This window comes from Leuresthes tenuis, unplaced genomic scaffold (assembly GCF_036924035.1).
Source record: "Leuresthes tenuis unplaced genomic scaffold, fLeuTen1.0.hap1 SCAF_10, whole genome shotgun sequence".
Taxonomy (NCBI): domain Eukaryota; kingdom Metazoa; phylum Chordata; class Actinopteri; order Atheriniformes; family Atherinopsidae; genus Leuresthes; species Leuresthes tenuis.
Window position 1 is genome coordinate 8,774,666 of NW_027325364.1, and position 16,263 is coordinate 8,790,928.

At 40.2% G+C, this 16,263-nt stretch overlaps 3 protein-coding genes across 3 annotated transcripts; 2 read left to right on the forward strand and 1 right to left on the reverse strand.

Moving 5' to 3' along the window:
* The first annotated feature begins 132 nt into the window (after positions 1-132).
* Positions 133-8,708, forward strand: rhbdl2 (rhomboid, veinlet-like 2 (Drosophila)). Its single transcript, XM_072393826.1, has 8 exons — positions 133-529; positions 2,163-2,415; positions 4,479-4,627; positions 5,370-5,482; positions 5,703-5,803; positions 7,697-7,757; positions 7,833-7,894; positions 8,415-8,708. Exons 2-8 carry the CDS (start codon positions 2,185-2,187, stop codon positions 8,592-8,594), a joined length of 897 nt encoding a protein of 298 aa, XP_072249927.1. The 5' UTR covers positions 133-529; positions 2,163-2,184; the 3' UTR covers positions 8,595-8,708.
* Positions 8,709-11,087: 2,379 nt separating this feature from the next.
* gja9a (gap junction protein alpha 9a) lies at positions 11,088-12,613 on the forward strand. The gene has a single exon (XM_072393247.1). It carries the CDS (start codon positions 11,135-11,137, stop codon positions 12,611-12,613), a length of 1,479 nt encoding a protein of 492 aa, XP_072249348.1. The 5' UTR covers positions 11,088-11,134.
* Positions 12,614-13,182: 569 nt separating this feature from the next.
* LOC140315649 (c-Myc-binding protein-like) lies at positions 13,183-15,676 on the reverse strand. Its single transcript, XM_072393248.1, has 5 exons — positions 15,505-15,676; positions 15,116-15,188; positions 14,536-14,584; positions 14,219-14,348; positions 13,183-13,647 (listed from the first exon to the last, which is right to left on the reverse strand). The coding sequence occupies exons 1-5, from the start codon at positions 15,517-15,519 to the stop codon at positions 13,600-13,602; spliced, it is 315 nt and encodes a 104-aa protein (XP_072249349.1). The 5' UTR covers positions 15,520-15,676; the 3' UTR covers positions 13,183-13,599.
* Between the last annotated feature and the right edge of the window lie 587 nt (positions 15,677-16,263).

Here is a 16,263-nt window from a genome sequence, read left to right on the forward strand (position 1 = left end):
TCTTTTTTTTTTTTTTTTTCGGGTTTTGCACTCGGAGTGTGTGAGTGAGTACCATCTTCTACCGCTACGTGCAAAGAGTTTATGTGACGTCACTGACCCCAGGTGTGGTATCTGGGAAACAGGTAGGCCGTTATTGAACTCGTACGGAACTGAAACATCAACGTCCACACACTGCCTGGAAACGGCTGAACCGTAACGGGGAGGAAGGAGACGCGGCATCATCGGTGGTTTATTTGTGCTGAGGAAGGAAGTTCCTTGCAGGAAAAAGCACTGAAGGGGGCTATAATTAACTCCGAGTGCTTTTTCCTCACGGGACGGTCACTTAGAAGGAGAAGGCTCCGTGTACAGTCTGAAAGCATGAAGGGATTCTGAGAGGGGAAAAAACAGAGTGAAAGATCCAGCTCAGCCTGTGGATTTATACACCTCAACCTGCGTCCTAATTTGGATCGTTTGGATTGGAGGGCTCAGTAACTATTTATGCGTTAGGTGCCGTTTGGAGCCATCAGCACTCTTCCGGTTGAAGGTTCAGGTGAGCAAGTCAGATTTAAGGCTAATTTCATTTAGCGATGAAAAGTAGTCTTTACTGTATGTTGTTTTGGACCAACCAACTAGTCCTTCACAATAACAACATATCAGCAACGCCCTGTAAACAGGAAGCGCTATGATACCCGTCACCTCACCGCTGTAACTGTAACGAAGGAAAAACGATAAAAGGGTCATTCCCAACCGAGATCTCTGAAGTGAAAGTAATGTTGTCATGTTTTGTAGAGAATTTCACGGTTTACACTTCGATCCCCATACTAAAGGATATGTTTAATCATGGGCGAAAAATATCAAACAAAGCGCAAGCAACACCGCCTTAAATGTCTTAATTTTTTATTGACTTAATCAAGTTTGATGAGCATTTCTATAAACCAGTAAAGATATTTTCTTCACGAACTGTACTTTGTATTATCCCTGGACAATTTAGATCAACATTTATGGATAAAAATGTGTTTAAATGATCATTTTAGTTGGTACTTATTGAGTTAAATGAGGGACATTGATAACGGCATTGGAATTTAATATCAGAATACAAACGTACGTTCATTGAGTTTTATGATTAATAAAGTAACCAGATATAGTTTATGCCTAAGTATAATGCCTAAGTAATTAAAATAACAACTGATATTGGTACATATATTAAATCATGCACTAAACGTCCCAAAATGACCAGTAACCACCACAAACATAAAATATATTAAAGCTTTGCTTGGTTCTAAGCCCTGAACCCTCGGACTCTGCTTATTTTTATTGAAAGTGAAGGGATTATTTAAGGGAACCTCCGGGTGCCTGAATGCACCAGAGCCGCTGTTTTCTTTGTTGGAAAGTTGATGAAAGTGGCACACAGAAGTGCAACAAGGTACCTCAAAGAGATGCAATATTACCAATTAAAAGACACAAAATAACAATAAAATGGTGGTTAATGACCAGAAAGTGATGCTAAAGAACCATTATAAGAGTAAAAACAACCACAAAAGAAATTAAAACAACAATAAACTGACACAAAAAACGACTACTGAGACGTGCAAAAGCACTACAGAGAGGCAACATAATCAACAGATGCACAATTACAGCAAAGTTACTCAAAATAACCATAAACTGATGCACAATTGTTACAAAAATTGTTACAAAGTGCTGAACATTATGACTGAGACCCCATCTCAATCCCAGGGGTAAAATACTCCTTATAGAGATGACGTCCGAGTGCCCATCTAGCCCTTCTGTGGCCCCTTCAGTTTATCCTCCAACTTAAAACTGGCAGCTACCCCACCTATAAGAATATCAGACAGACTGATTTGGGCCAAGAGAAGGAACTGGGTTTGAAAGAATCAAAACAAGACTTTTAAGAAGTAAAAATAAGCGTAAAATGACTTCAAAGTGATGTAAAATAATGAAGAAGAGAATAAATTTGATAATTGTTTGTGCCCCCTTCCGTCAGTGTGTTTAGGGGTCTCGCATATAATCTGTGTCTCGAGGCCTCTTGTCTCATAATTTTTTTTTTTTGTTCTGTAGATTGTTCTGAATCTCAGGTGGCTTCTATTTATTGATATAGTCCAGTTTAAGTTTAAAGTTTGGCTTTAATTTCAGACTCCAAATAAAGAATGTAATTGTCTATACAGTGCAGCCACCTTTTTAGCAGTGATGGGAGACATCGACCTGGAGCAGCAGGTGCCGTTCCCAGTGGACAGAGATGGGAATCGGTTAAGGCGTGATGCGGACCAGGTGGATGGAGACAGGAAGATGGGATGTTGTGAGAAGTTCCAGCAGTCAGTCTCCAGATGGATGCTTCCAGAAGTCTCACGCAGCAGATACCTGGAACGTGCCAACTGCTGCCCACCCCCCATCTTCATCATCCTCATCAGTATTGCAGAGGTGGGTCTGCCCTGCATGTCCAAGACGCACACAATGTAGGAGCACTGGAACAGACAGTATGGATTCTGTGACCTGATTTTCAAACAGACAACCTACTTTCGGGCATATGTGCCGCCTGCTGATAATTACCGCATAGATTTACTGTGATTGTATTTAGTGGAGCAGAAATTCAGGGCAAGGTATGAAAGCCTGGGTGGAATATCGGTTTAACCATGCTCACTCTGAGTCATTTGAAAATGTTTGTTAACTCTTAACTGAGAGTCTCTTATACAAGCCTCTTCTCCTCCCACAGACAGCAGGCGTAATGTCAATAAATGTTTGTATGAGAGGAAGCTTTAGATTCGACTGAGTACAGTTGGTCCCCATCACTGGTGGGAGGTTCTTTTGCTTGAGTGCGTAAACAGAAACCCTCTGTGTGTTTTGATCTTTAGATTCGGGTAAAGAGGCACATCTTGTTGGGGGGGAAAAAAGCGAGTGATTTTGTAAAAAATTATGGGTGCTGTGGCTTCATTTGGCTGGTTACAGAGTTATTTATGATGCGCTTTATTGTTACTTTCAAGTTTTTAGGATTGGCATTTAACTGGGAAACTGTGTGCAGTGGAAGCATTTTGTGTAGGTGAATAAACTGTTTTGTGTTTGCAGATCAACTTGCCTCACATAGAGGGAGCAATCAAATGTTTCTTCTCTCTTTTTTTCTGTTTACATCAGACTCTTAATTTTAGTGTAAAACTGCTGTTAAATGCAGTTTTCCACTCGGCACCATGCTAATGTAAGAATATATTGGAGGCTCTTGCTTCACTTTATCTTTGAGCTTTTGCCTGTTCACAGTCTCTCTGCAGCTCACAGATGTCCAGTGTCACTGCATTTGCATGCTGCATGTGAATGCTTTTATTATTTGCTTAGTTTTTCTCAAGAGAAGATGAGCTGGTTCTTTCTCAGTGTGCTGTGGTTGTACGCTCGCACAGTATTTTGATCTAAAGGCTGCTCTGTGCTATCACACGGGGGGGGTCAGCTTAAGAAAACCTCAACATCTGTATGTCTAATTTCTTCATGCTGCTGCTATTTTCACAACTGTTTTAGATTTAGGTTTTCCTTGACACAGTTTTTGATCCAACCCTCATATCTTTATATCTTGTCAGAAGAACAGGAACAGGAACTAGGCGCGGCCGTTAAAAGATACTGAGGCAGAAGCAGAGTTTGTAACATACCTGAAAATCAATATTTCATATGAGCACCTTAATTCTTCAACACAGTCTGAACCATCTTAGACAAGCTTTCTTGTTATTTCTTGAATTAGTCTTCAGGAGTAGTTTTCCAGGCTTCTTGAAGAATATTCCAGAGCTTTTCCTAGGATGTTGGCTGCCTTTTCTTCCGTTTTCACTTTTTTTCTTATTTCTCAAGGAAGTCCCTTTCAGACACTGTTTATCTGCTGTGAGTAGTTTCTGAGGCCTGTCGCTTCTTCCTTTGTCCTCCACTTGTCCAGCTTGTTCAGACTGCACACCATGTTGAAAAATGCCAAGTTTTCAGCCAATAGTTCTTTGAAAATCACCTTGTTGGCGTAACAATTTTACAGAAGAAATGGAAACAAATTAAAAACTTTTTTTTTCTTTTTCTGTGACAGCTAGTAATAAACTGCCTGAAGATGCAATTCAAAATTTGTTTGATGTTTAGTTGTCTGTGATGTGTTGAAACAACACTGAGTCATCCCTTGAGTTATGGGCCTTTTTACGTTTGAATGATTCATAGGTCAGCGTTTAAGGGCCTTCAACGGAAACAAACAAAACAAAAAATATATATATATTCTTATGAAAATGATCAGGCACAAGGACTGGACTGAAAAAAGCACCCAGTGTTTAAAGAGAAACTCTGAAATACCTAACTGTTGCTCAAGACCACTTTAAAAGATTTAAAAAGAAGTCTGACTCCTTTTGAAGCGAAATAAAGAAATGAGGGATGGCTGAAGACATTTGCTCGGTACTGTATATTCTTTACAATGTTTTATTGATTAAACTGAATTTAGTTGACATTTTTTATCTCCTTTTTGTGTCCATTCTGCTCTGTAGCTGGGAGTGTTTATCTACTATGCTGTGTGGAAGCCTCAGAAGCAGTGGGTGACCCTGGATGAAAGCCTCTGGAACAGCCCCCTGACCTATAAGCCTGATAAGAGACATGAAGCATGGCGCTTTATTTCCTACATGTTTATCCACGCTGGGTAAGCATGGGCAGGACTTTTAATAACCTCACCTACGCGTTTAAAGCTTCAGTCAGTGGAAAAAAGTGTGTAAACTCCACAAACCGTCATCGTAGTTTAGAAGTAAAGCTCAGTTTAGTGACTCATAATCACTATGAGCCGCTGAATCATATCTCTGGTCGCTCTCGAGGTTGCAGGTTGCAATCAGTTTGCCGCATCATGTCAAGAAATACTATAGTATAATACTTTAAGAAGCCAGATAGTTATCGCCCAAGTTACTGAGGAAAGGGTGAAAACACTGCAAAAGGTTCGTGAAGTGGCGAGCCAGACATCTCACATGATGAGTGCATAAGCCGCAAAAACACAGGCAAACGTGACTACGCAGGAAATTAGCACGAGCACAGAGGAACAGCGGTCACAAGCACTGATGTAAAAACACCACCAGGGTATTTTCTTAAAGGATAAGAAGGGTGATATTCAGCCTTTTCCTTCTGTGAAGAAAACAGACCAAAACCAACAAGGAATTCATAGTTTTGTTTCGACAACGTTGTTGGATAGAGCTTACTCTTCTGCACCAGGGGACGTCTACGTCGTCCTGAAAGTATTCAAATCTCACTGGTTGACACTGTAGGTGGTTTTGAATCAGTCCCATGCACTGCCGTTTTGTAGCTTAGAACAGAGACAAACAAATGCATTATTTACTCCTTTTGGAGTAACAGTTGTCTGACGTGTTATTTGTGTACTGGCACCTCTGCTTTCTTAGTGTGGAGCACATTGTGGGGAACCTGCTGATGCAGCTGCTGCTGGGTATCCCCTTGGAACTGGTCCACAAAGGATTTGAAGTGGGAATGGTTTACCTGGCCGGTGTGATTGCAGGTGAGCATAACTTTTTTCTGTTTGTCCCTCAGACATTGTTCTCAACAGCAGGTAAATAAGCTCTGTGTGTGTTCGTAGATGGTCGGCAACCAGGCTTCTGACTTAAACTTGACTTGAACTCAGATTTTCCTGTCTGTGTTAGTGCGATTCATCTGACTGATAACTCATCTGACTGATAACTCATCTGGCTGATAACTCATCTGGCTGTGTCCCCCCTCAGGCTCTTTGGCCAGTTCCATCTTTGATCCTCTCAGTGCTTTGGTGGGGGCGTCCGGGGGGGTCTACGCCCTGATCGGAGGCTACTTCATGAATGCGGTGGTGGTAAGTTTGCAACCAGCTCAACTGGAGAGTCTGTATGCTTATTTATATGTGAGGAGTATTTCAGGTTGAGACTATTTTGCATGTTGATGACAGCTTTATTCAACAGAGCCTTCATTCTGTGCATGCTGCTCTGCAGTAAAATAAGATGGAACATTTTTAGATATAAAAAGAGTTCCTTTTAAACTCTTGAACCTCTTTAACATCTTTTAACAGCATTTAGTGAGGCTAACTATAAAAACGCCTGTGTAGCTAATTGGGATACAGCAGCTGTGTGTATTTCCTGGATGGTAAATAGAGCCTCTTTCGACTTGACTTTTTCCAACAGACTGTGAAATCCAGCATTTTGCAGCACAGATAGTGGCTGATTATTCAGAATGATGAACTAGAGAAACGTTTCTTTAATCCATTTATCCTCGGTGCATTCTGCTGGGGTTCATCGTTCCTCTGGAAAGCATCAGTGAGTGTCTGCTGTGTGGAGTTTTCTCACAACACAACTTCAACTCCTTTGAATGTTTGACTCACACACAAGTTTCCCCTGTTTCTACACTAAAATAACTCCAAATGAAGGACATGCTGAGCTTGTAGACCGCTGGCTCTGTGGCAGGCAGTCACTGTCTGGCTGCAGGCTCGTGGTGAAGGGCTTGGCCTGTATAGTATGACTAAATTCTGAGAAATCCAAGCATGTCTGGAGAAAAATAAATATGCATAAATGGGACTAATGTTTAGCTAATTGTTACACATTAGTCCATAGAAACACAAGTCTTTTAAAGTCATTGACAACATCAAAATATGGAGTCTGGACTCCAGTCTGATTCATGAATGCAGACCTGGATTGGATCAGTCTCAACTCTGTAATGTATGCAATGTTGAAACTGAGATAGTTTATGGAAAGAAGAGACGGATGCAAACCAAGTCTTCAAACATCTAATCAGCAACACATCAGTAGCATCATTGAGAAAGAGGATCTCTGAGAAGGTTTTTTTTAAGAGGTTTTCAGAAGTAAAGACACAGCGGAGTTCACCACTCACTGAGAAACTCACTGGCTAAAAAAACAGTAGATTAAATTAAATCAATTAGGTAATCGTGAGAATCCAGAGAAATCTCAACTGGGACGAGGCTGAAACTGTGTACAGAGACGAAGAGGAAAACTGTGTTGTGGTCTGGTGTCCTCCATGGTAAAGAGGAAAAGGACCGCTCGGTTCGTCATGTGTATGGGGGTGTAATAGATCACGTGACAACCTGCACATCTGGGAAGACAACCATTAATGCTGAAAGACATGTTCAGGTTTTCAGGGGAACTGAATTCATGCATGACCCAGTCTGCCTGCTAAACTGGTCCAGAGCTCTGACTGATGGAAAACATTTAACAAAGGTCTCAAACCGCTGACCAGCTAAAATCACACACCAAGCAAGAATGGGACAAAGATAAACTTTCAAAACTACAGAGGACCAATGCTGGCACTGAATTTGACATTTTTTTATTATTTCTTTTTATTAAACCGTTCATGAAATGTTTAGATAATTGAAAACTTTTTTCGCAACTGGTTTTAAATAAGATTAAACAAGCTTTGACCAAGTTTTGACCTACTCCAACTGACCTTTTGGAGTAAAAGCGCCACTATTGATTTTATCTGAACACTACACACAGAATTTACACTAAAAGCTACACTTCCTGTGTTCGTGGTCCAGTTTATTGTCAATACCTCTGAAGAGATTTTTTTTAGATCGATATAATATTGAAGATTTGTTATTTATGTGATTCTGAGCCACTATGCTGACTGCCTGTCCCTTTTTGTGTTTAATTATCTCGTTAACCTCACCTTGAACTATATTGTACTTTATTGTACTTGATAAGAACAAATATTTATACCTAAGGAGTGCTTCTTTTCACAGAATTTCCGAGAGATGATTCCTCTCCTCGGAGTGTTTCGAATCCTCTCCATCGTGATCATCGGTGGGTTCTGCTTTGTGTTTTCACTGGGTCATCACTTTCAGCACCATTATCTTTAACACACTTTTCTGTTTCCAGTCGGCGTAGATTTTGGATTTGCCTTCTACAGAAGATTTGGAAATCAGAACGAGGGTTTGCAGGTATGTTGCTGCTTCCACTGCAGAGCAGAGAAAACAAACTGGGTCTCTCTAAACCTCCCCCGGCACAAAAAGACCCACAAGAGTGACTCAACTAATTCCACTGACCTCGCCCACACCGAGTACGTTTGGTGATGGGCTGGCTGTGTTTGCTTGTGGTTACAGGCAAGATCAGTAGCTCTTGCTGGGACTTGACTGTTTTTGCCGATACACGCCTCTCTGTTCTGCTTAATGCTGAAGACTGTTGGCTTTCTACCACATAAAGTCTCTATTTTTCTCACTAACTTGCTGTTGAGCTTTTCTTGTTTGACAAATATTGTTTAACCGTCTGAAAATTTGATTCCTGATCCCCTCCCCCACCCAGTTATCCTCCACCCTCTTCTTCCTCTCATAATCTCTTTTAGCCACACTGGTCCCACCAGTTTTTGGGTCACATTTCAGTGAGGTCGGATGACAGAATTTTACGGTCTGTTGTCAGTTTAACTAAATGAAAGAACTTGACGCCACCGCTTCTCCTTTTCAGGTGTCATTTGTCGCTCATTTTGGAGGAATCGTGGCCGGGATGACTATCGGCTACGTCTTCTTCAGCGATTACAACAAGAAGCTGCTCAAAGACCCACGCTTCTGGATTTGCATTGTGGGTTTCATAGTCTTCTTTCTCTTTGCTGTGCTCTTCAACATCTTCATTTCTCCAGCGTCATAGTACCCTAAAGCTGCTACCTCGTGCTTCTCAGGAAGCTGGGTTTTACTGATGCAATTCAGGGCAAAGTTGCTTTTCAGAGATTGTGAATATTAAACTCTTAAACTTTTTTTAAACTTTTTTTTATATATCAGTTTTTATATCAGAGTTTTTCTTGTTTTTTTAGTTTTTAGTAGCAAATTAATGTGAAATGGTCCATTCTGCTATTTTTGTGTAGCATTGCACATCATTTAGGCTAAGAAATGGTGCCTTAGTAAGCAAATAATGCTAAGATCATTAATGGATTTACTCCTTTCTTATCTGTGTTGTTGCAAGTCTTCCACTAAATCATCAACAACTCTCACTGACATCCAGTATTGTTGAAATCTGCCTTAAACAATAATTAATTCTTCAACACATATTATATTTAAACCTATGTCACATTTTTTCTTTTATTGATGATTCTAAGAAGAGGTTTAAAAAGTCATATCAGGTAAAAAGAAAAGAAAAAGGAATGAATTTAATGCATGTTTGTGCACTTTTCTTCTCTGTTTTTATTTTTTTTACAGCCACAAAGCTGTTTTACCATCAGCTGTATCTCCTTAGCTGCATGCCTCGTTTCTTCTTCTGCAGGACATGACAATTACACAACAGGGTCACTGAGATGTAAAACAGCTCTTTGGATTCACCATCTTTTGTAACTTATTGATCATTATTTGCGCTGGTTTACATCAACAATAATCAGTCTTAATTGTAGAAACACTCTAAAATATGGAAAGATAAGTTATGGCGTCCTAGAGTTGATTTTTTTTTTTTATGTGCATCAATGTTAGAATACTATATCATGTGATAAGAGGCATCGACCAAAGACCAAACAGAGATGGCTCTTACACTTGTTTTTGCATTTCCACATGAAAAATTTGTAATAAAGTTCACTACATTTTTTTTTAATGTGTGTTTTGTCAATTTGAATGAATATAGAATTATTATTGGCTGTATTTTGTGCTGCCTGCAGCTTCATAGCATTGTGTCTAAACCTGGAAATAAGAACTCGTATAACACTTCATGCAGTACTTGAATAATGTGTTAAACAAAATTAGTTGAATTATATTAGAATCTTTTTGAAATTCAGTTTGATTTAAGGACTTAATGTGGATCTTGCTTTACATTTAAAAAATACTGAAAATAATACTGCTTTTGCTGAGTGTTCAATGAATGAGCGTCTTTCCTTTCAGAGCGTGTTTTATATGTAGGGGCTGGCTGGTACTTCAGTGATCAGAAGAGGAAGAACGGAAACAGCATTTGGATTTTCCCAATATGTTTCCCCAGGGTGGCCAGCTGTACCTCTAATGTATTTATTCTCGACTGGTTTGAATCAATCTTCCTCTGCTAAACACCAAAAGACTTTTCAGGTCAAAGGCAAATAGAATAAACAACTATCCCGGGTTTCTATTTATTTAATATATTTTCCTTACCTCTTAGAAAGGAAAGATGCAAAGACTAATAAATGTGAAGCTTCAATATCAAAATACCCTCAGATAACGAACTTATTCAAAAAACAACAGCGGTTAAAGGTATTTCATTCTTGACCATGAAGTTGGACACCAGCAGTCGGATGCGCACTGACCCCTTTCGTCCAAATAAGTTATAATAATGTGTTAAGTTCTCTGGACCTTAGTTACACTCAACAAGAGTCAGCAGAGTATGAAATTAGACATAACTCATTGATTATTTCACTACAACTGAAATCTATTGATTGAACAAGGCCTGTGTGGATAACTGGTATTGATAATGTGAGGAATCCAAGCGTAGAGTGCATTTCTTTCTCTTTGTACATGTAGAAAAAAACAGACTAAATAAATGTGATGTTCACTGCACAGGCTCAACACCCATTTACATTTAAGTCAACTGGCAAATGGCTTTGTTGCGAATGTGTGAAATGCCCCTATTTGGGAAGACAAAAAGTGGTGAAGTCATTTGGGTGAACTGCAGGTGAGCATTGATGCTCTTAGTTAAAATAGTCAAAAGTTTAGTTAGTTCAAAGTTAAAATCATTGTTTTGAGCGGCACATTTTTGGCAATTGGGCTGAGTTTTTTATCAATATGAATCCCACTAACCAGTATTAAGGACTGAGCAGCCTCCTGCTCTGGTGCCATAACCAGTTCCAGCCCACCACTGTGAAGTCATGATCTAAATGCATCAGTAAAGCTGCTGGTATTGACGATCTCTTACAGCAGTGTTGGCAGCTTTCCCTCAGCAGCTCAGATGTATGTTTTTCACGGCGCTGTGGCAGAGGAAGGTGACAGAAGTTTAGGTGATGTGCAGGGACTTGTGTAGAGCATCAGCATTTTCTAAAAATTTTTGCGATCGTGCCAGGGCTGCATGACCCGGGGGGATTCAAGTCACCATCGGCAGTCCATCCATGCTGCTGGAAGGTAAACTAAAATGTCTGTAGTCTCTGTTTATGTTGCTAACATCTTTATCAACTGTAAGTCTACCTAATTTTGGTAGTGTGCTCATTGATCTTTTATTGACTCTCTGTCAGTCATAATGGCAGAGTGAAGATGGGAGACTGGAACTTCCTTGGAGGGATTTTGGAGGAGGTACATATCCATTCCACTATAGTGGGCAAAATCTGGCTCACCATCCTATTCATCTTCCGCATGCTGGTGCTCGGCGTGGCAGCTGAGGATGTGTGGAATGATGAGCAGGTCGACTTCATTTGTAACACCGACCAGCCTGGATGCAGGAATGTGTGCTACGACCTAGCTTTCCCAATCTCCCTCATCCGCTACTGGGTGCTGCAGGTGATTTTTGTCTCCTCGCCTTCGCTTGTTTACATGGGCCACGCTCTCTACAGGCTGCGGGCGCTAGAGAAGGCACGGCAGAAGAAGAAAGCTCTGCTGTGGAGGGAGCTGGAGTTGGTTGATGTGGAGCTGGCAGTGGCCAGGAAGAGGATAGAGCGGGAGATGAAACAGCTTGATCACGGAAAGCCAAACAAAGCTCCTCTGAGGGGCTCTCTGCTGCGTACTTATGTGGCTCACATCATCATCCGCTCTGTTCTTGAAGTGACCTTTATGGCAGGCCAGTACCTCCTTTATGGTTTTCACCTCTGCCCACTCTTCAAGTGCGAGCGGGATCCCTGTCCCAACGCTGTAGACTGTTACGTTTCCAGGCCAACTGAAAAGAGTGTCTTCATGGTGTTCATGCAAAGCATAGCTGCCCTCTCCCTCTTCCTAAGCCTTTTGGAGATCATGCATCTGGGCTACAAAAAGATTAAAATGACCATCTTGGATGTCTATGCTCACATGAGAGATGAAAGGGATGAAGTTGAAGATTTCCAAGCCAACAAATACAAAAAAGAATCTGTTGTTCAAATATGCACCAGTGCATCCCGAAAGGCAACAATCGTCTCTGCGCCAAGTAACTTCAACCTCCTGATTGAGGGGCTGCAGGGTCCAAACATGTACCCAAACACAATGACACCATCAACTTTTCTACCTCTTCAGGGCCAGCTGGCTGCTCGACAATATGTGAATGAGTCCAAATGTTCAGGTCAAAGCCCTGCGGAGTGTAACTACACCTCAACCTCTAACGAGCCCTGCTCACCATGCAGCGGCTCCCCGAAGCAGAAGTCAGAGGAATTCCTTCATCTCCCCCATCACTGTGAGGAGGATGATGGCAGCCAAAGAGGGAGCCCAGAGCCTCCAAAATGCCCACAGAAAGCAGCTCACGATTCTTGCTCTTCCACACTGCCGGTAACAATGTCAAAGAAACCCTGGCAGGCTCATGGCCTCTTTAAATGCTCCACAGTGCTGGAGGATAAGAGCTCTGACACAGATTCATGTGAGGGCACAAAGTCCAGCAGCGGACCTCCCTGCAGTAAAATGCAGTCAAAAGCAGTAGCACAACATCAAGGCCGACCCTCCACTTCAGATTCGCTAGATGACTCCAGCCCCAAGTCGAGACCACCGTCCTCCAACTGCAAAGCATCAGTAGCGAGTAATGCAAACAGCAGACGAGCTCCGGACCTGCAGATCTAAACTTTCCCCATTTGACCTTTTCTACAATGATGATGTAAATATAGTGAAATTTTCAACATGTTAAATAAACCATTATTTTCTATGATCGATTATTCCATTTCTGTTAAAGAGTAAAAAGGTTAGCAGAGTTATAACTTATGCTGACAGCTGCAGTGAACATCTTCATATTGGACCAAATATACAGGAGCGTGCTTTGGCTACTTTAAAAACTTTTTTTTTTTTTAAATCGTTATGTGCCGCTTAAACATTCATATTTGTACCACGGAGCGGTGCAAACAATCACAGATACTAACAGATTACTTGGGCCCTGCTTCATGTCATCTCTGTGTGCTGCACAAAAGCATGTTGTACCTACAAATTAACACTTAGAAATTTCAATGAACAGCTAAGATAGCACTGCTGCCCTCGAAAACAACCATACAGCTTTCCTGTTTAAGTGTTTTGAGCTTTGACCGGTTGCTGTCTGAAGGTGATTTTGATAATTTCAGATATTGACTGTAAACAGCTGCAACTGACTCATAAATTGTGATCAGTGACACAAGAGTAATGACAAAACTTTGCTTTATTTTTGTACAACAGCACACTCACACTGGATTGTAGAAATCAAACCTTTTTTGTTGTGCACATACACTGCAAGTAGATTATGTGTTTACATCTAGAGCAGAAACATAAAATCAGCAGTGTCATATAATGGCTGTTTTGGCACACAAAACCCTTAAAAAACAAAAAAAAAACAAAAAACAGTTTCTTCTCTTCAGAACCAACTTAGTTTACTAGAAACTGAATCAACAAGAAAATATATACAAACATGTACACAATAAGTTAGATTGTAAGAAACAAAAAAGGAACTAAGATTTACAAAAGAAAACAGCACAGCCGCATAAAAATGTAGGCTTTCACTTCACAGTGTCGTCCTGTCTTTGAATTCAAAGTGTCGGCAGTATAAACAAAATCACACATTTATTTAACCAAAGTGCTGTTGGGCTCTAGTTAGCTGTGCCTCCATCTTCTGATACAGGTTCATAATGCTGCAGCTGGAGAGGAGGAAAAGAAAGGATAGAAATTAGTGTTTTCTAAAGATCTCTTCAGGATTGTCAGATTTAATCATCACAGCAGTGCAATGCCATACAGGCAAAAATTTAAAGCCATTCATAACATATACATCCATGTTCATAACAACCTGAAAGTTAAAAGCATTTCCCTTCCCTCCAAACTTTCAAAGTAAACTGATGTAAACCTTTCCTACACATATCGCAGGTTTCACAGCAGTCTAAATGACCAGTTTAAGAGTCACCACTGAAGGTAACCAGCTGGTGTGTCTTTCTGCGTGCTAGAAAATCAGAATAGTCAGTGTTGTTGTGTATTTAACTAAAGAAAATAAACTCATTCAGATATCCTCTTTTTTATCTTCAGGAAATACTGTGTCACCAGCAGATTTAATGTAGAAAGCATGAATTCTAAGCACCTAAGGAGAGTGTGCCCCCCTGTGGGCCATGTTGGTATAAACAGAGGACAATGTTAAGCTCCAACGCTCCCTTGGTTGAATTAACAGTATGTTCTGTAAAACTAGGACATGGACTTTTGTCAGTCAAACAAACAGCTTACCCTTGCTTTGAGGTCTTTGTTTTCCTCCACCAGATGTGCACACCTCTGCCTCAGGTCGACCACCTCCTGCTGCAGAGCCTCGGCTTCTGATGAAGTCTGACCGACAGCACCGAGGTGCTGCTTGATGAATCTTGGAGGAGCGGGGTTAAGGAAGCCACGCTAGTTAATTCTAAGTATTTATCGTTCTTAATGTCTATGTTTACCGACTGATGGGTGAAGGCATGCGCTTCAACTCACTACCAATGAAAACAATTGATAATTATTGCAGCAAAATACATAAAAAATAAAAGATCAGGGACGTGTGTTCAGAAGGATACTCGAGAGCATTGGTGGGCTTCTCTTGTTGTTCGTAAAGAGACACAAAAACTGAAAACAGGAAGGAAAAGAGTTAAAGTATATACAAACTGAGACAACTAGAGACGGAGCTGAACACCATTACAGACCAAACCTGCCACTTAACACTGACTGCTGGCAGGTCTTGGTCTTGCTTACTTCTCCTCTAATTTGTTACTTCTTAAATCAAATGATAATCTGACCAGTTTTAGACAGCGTTTATTAAGCAGTTTTACTCAAGCTGTATTTCATCACCACTGTAAAGCTGAGTATCACTTATAAAACCAAAAAAAAAAAAAAAAAAATATGTTGCTCCACTTTAGTCATCCCAGTTTCATTAGCATAATGTTTCACACCTGATTCAAATCAGTGTCGACTAATCATCAATGTATTTGAATAAGGTGTGTTGGAGCAGGAAAACATCAATAACATACAGGGTAGGGAGTTCATAGGTTTAGAATGGGGAAACATTGTAAATTACGTTAGAAGAATTCATGTTTTAGCTGTTTCATATGTAGAAAACAACTATTAAAAACAAACAAACAAACAAAAAAAAAACCATACCACTGGTGAGACTGTCAACAACACCAGCTTTTTCTAAATATCTTCGATACTGTTCCCTCTTGGAGTCTGAAGCCTGTAGGAAGAAAACACAGCAATTTCATGACCAAATGAAAGCAATACAGTATTTTCCCATATAAATGCGACTTGTAATCTTCAGTTAATACACAACACGTACCCAAAAGAGCATTCAGAAAAGCTGTATAAACTGTAGTTTTATCCACATTATGGTATTTTACAGCACTCTGTCCCCCTTAAAACTAAATTTTGAGCTTTCGTGTCCAGTTTAACGCACGATAAACTCCCCAAAGCCTCCCGGCTTGCTAATATTAGCTTAGCTTTAAGTTTGTCAACAACATTAGGAAACGTGAAGCGTAAACAAACACACTTACTCTGTAATGCGCCATGGTGATAACGGCTGTTAAACGGACTAAAAAGCAACTATAAGCTTTGTTTGACTCGATGTTTGAACTCCTAATTATCAAAAGCAGACAAACTGCCGGGTTGGAAAAGATAACTTTCGTTTTAACGCTTTCTTTCAAGCAACGTCGACTCGACGATGCCTTCAGGTGATCCACGTAAAATTAGCAAGTCAACCGTTTAAATGGTCTTTCACTATTGGGTATGACGAAGATATTTCGGCATAATAAATGTATATCATAAATCATTGGCTTTTTAACAAGCTCTTAAGTTGTAAATAAAACCTGTATATCGTTCACCAGGGTGAAAGAAATCTCATATACCCCCCTCTTCTTATTTTCAATGTTTCATTACAATTGTTGGTAAGTTTTATTTTAATACATACTATTTAGAAAACCGTATATTGAGAAGATATCATTCTAATTGTTATTACCAATTGGATTTCTATGAATTAATTAATACTTTTAGTTCTAATATTTTAGAACGACCATGAAAGTCTCAACTTTACAGCAGTGTCTCCATCTGCTGGTAACATCGTATGACATAACTGCTCACTTTCTGTTTTATTCGTGTTAAAAAACCTTCCCAAAATGATCTCTTTTTACAGCAAACAAAGTATAATATTGTGTTGTAAACTTAAAAGGCGTTTAAACTGCTGTAAAGGCTGTTAATTTCCTTCTCATTCGACTCTCTGGGCCACAAAACAAGTCAGAGTACTAGTCAGGTGATAG

Bases quoted from the DNA above. Each gene is read 5' to 3' on its own strand.
- rhbdl2 (XM_072393826.1), top strand. From the start codon at position 2,185: ATGGGAGACATCGACCTGGAGCAGCAGGTGCCGTTCCCAGTGGACAGA. The intron at 5,804-7,696 runs GTAAGTTTGCAA...TTCTTTTCACAG, and splicing joins ACTTCATGAATGCGGTGGTG to AATTTCCGAGAGATGATTCC. The intron at 7,758-7,832 runs GTGGGTTCTGCT...TTCTGTTTCCAG, and splicing joins CCTCTCCATCGTGATCATCG to TCGGCGTAGATTTTGGATTT.
- gja9a (XM_072393247.1), top strand. From the start codon at position 11,135: ATGGGAGACTGGAACTTCCTTGGAGGGATTTTGGAGGAGGTACATATC.
- LOC140315649 (XM_072393248.1), bottom strand. The intron at 14,349-14,535 runs GTATCCTTCTGA...CGCTCCTCCAAG, and splicing joins AAGCCCACCAATGCTCTCGA to ATTCATCAAGCAGCACCTCG. The intron at 13,648-14,218 runs GTAAGCTGTTTG...CCTCCTCTCCAG, and splicing joins ACAAAGACCTCAAAGCAAGG to CTGCAGCATTATGAACCTGT.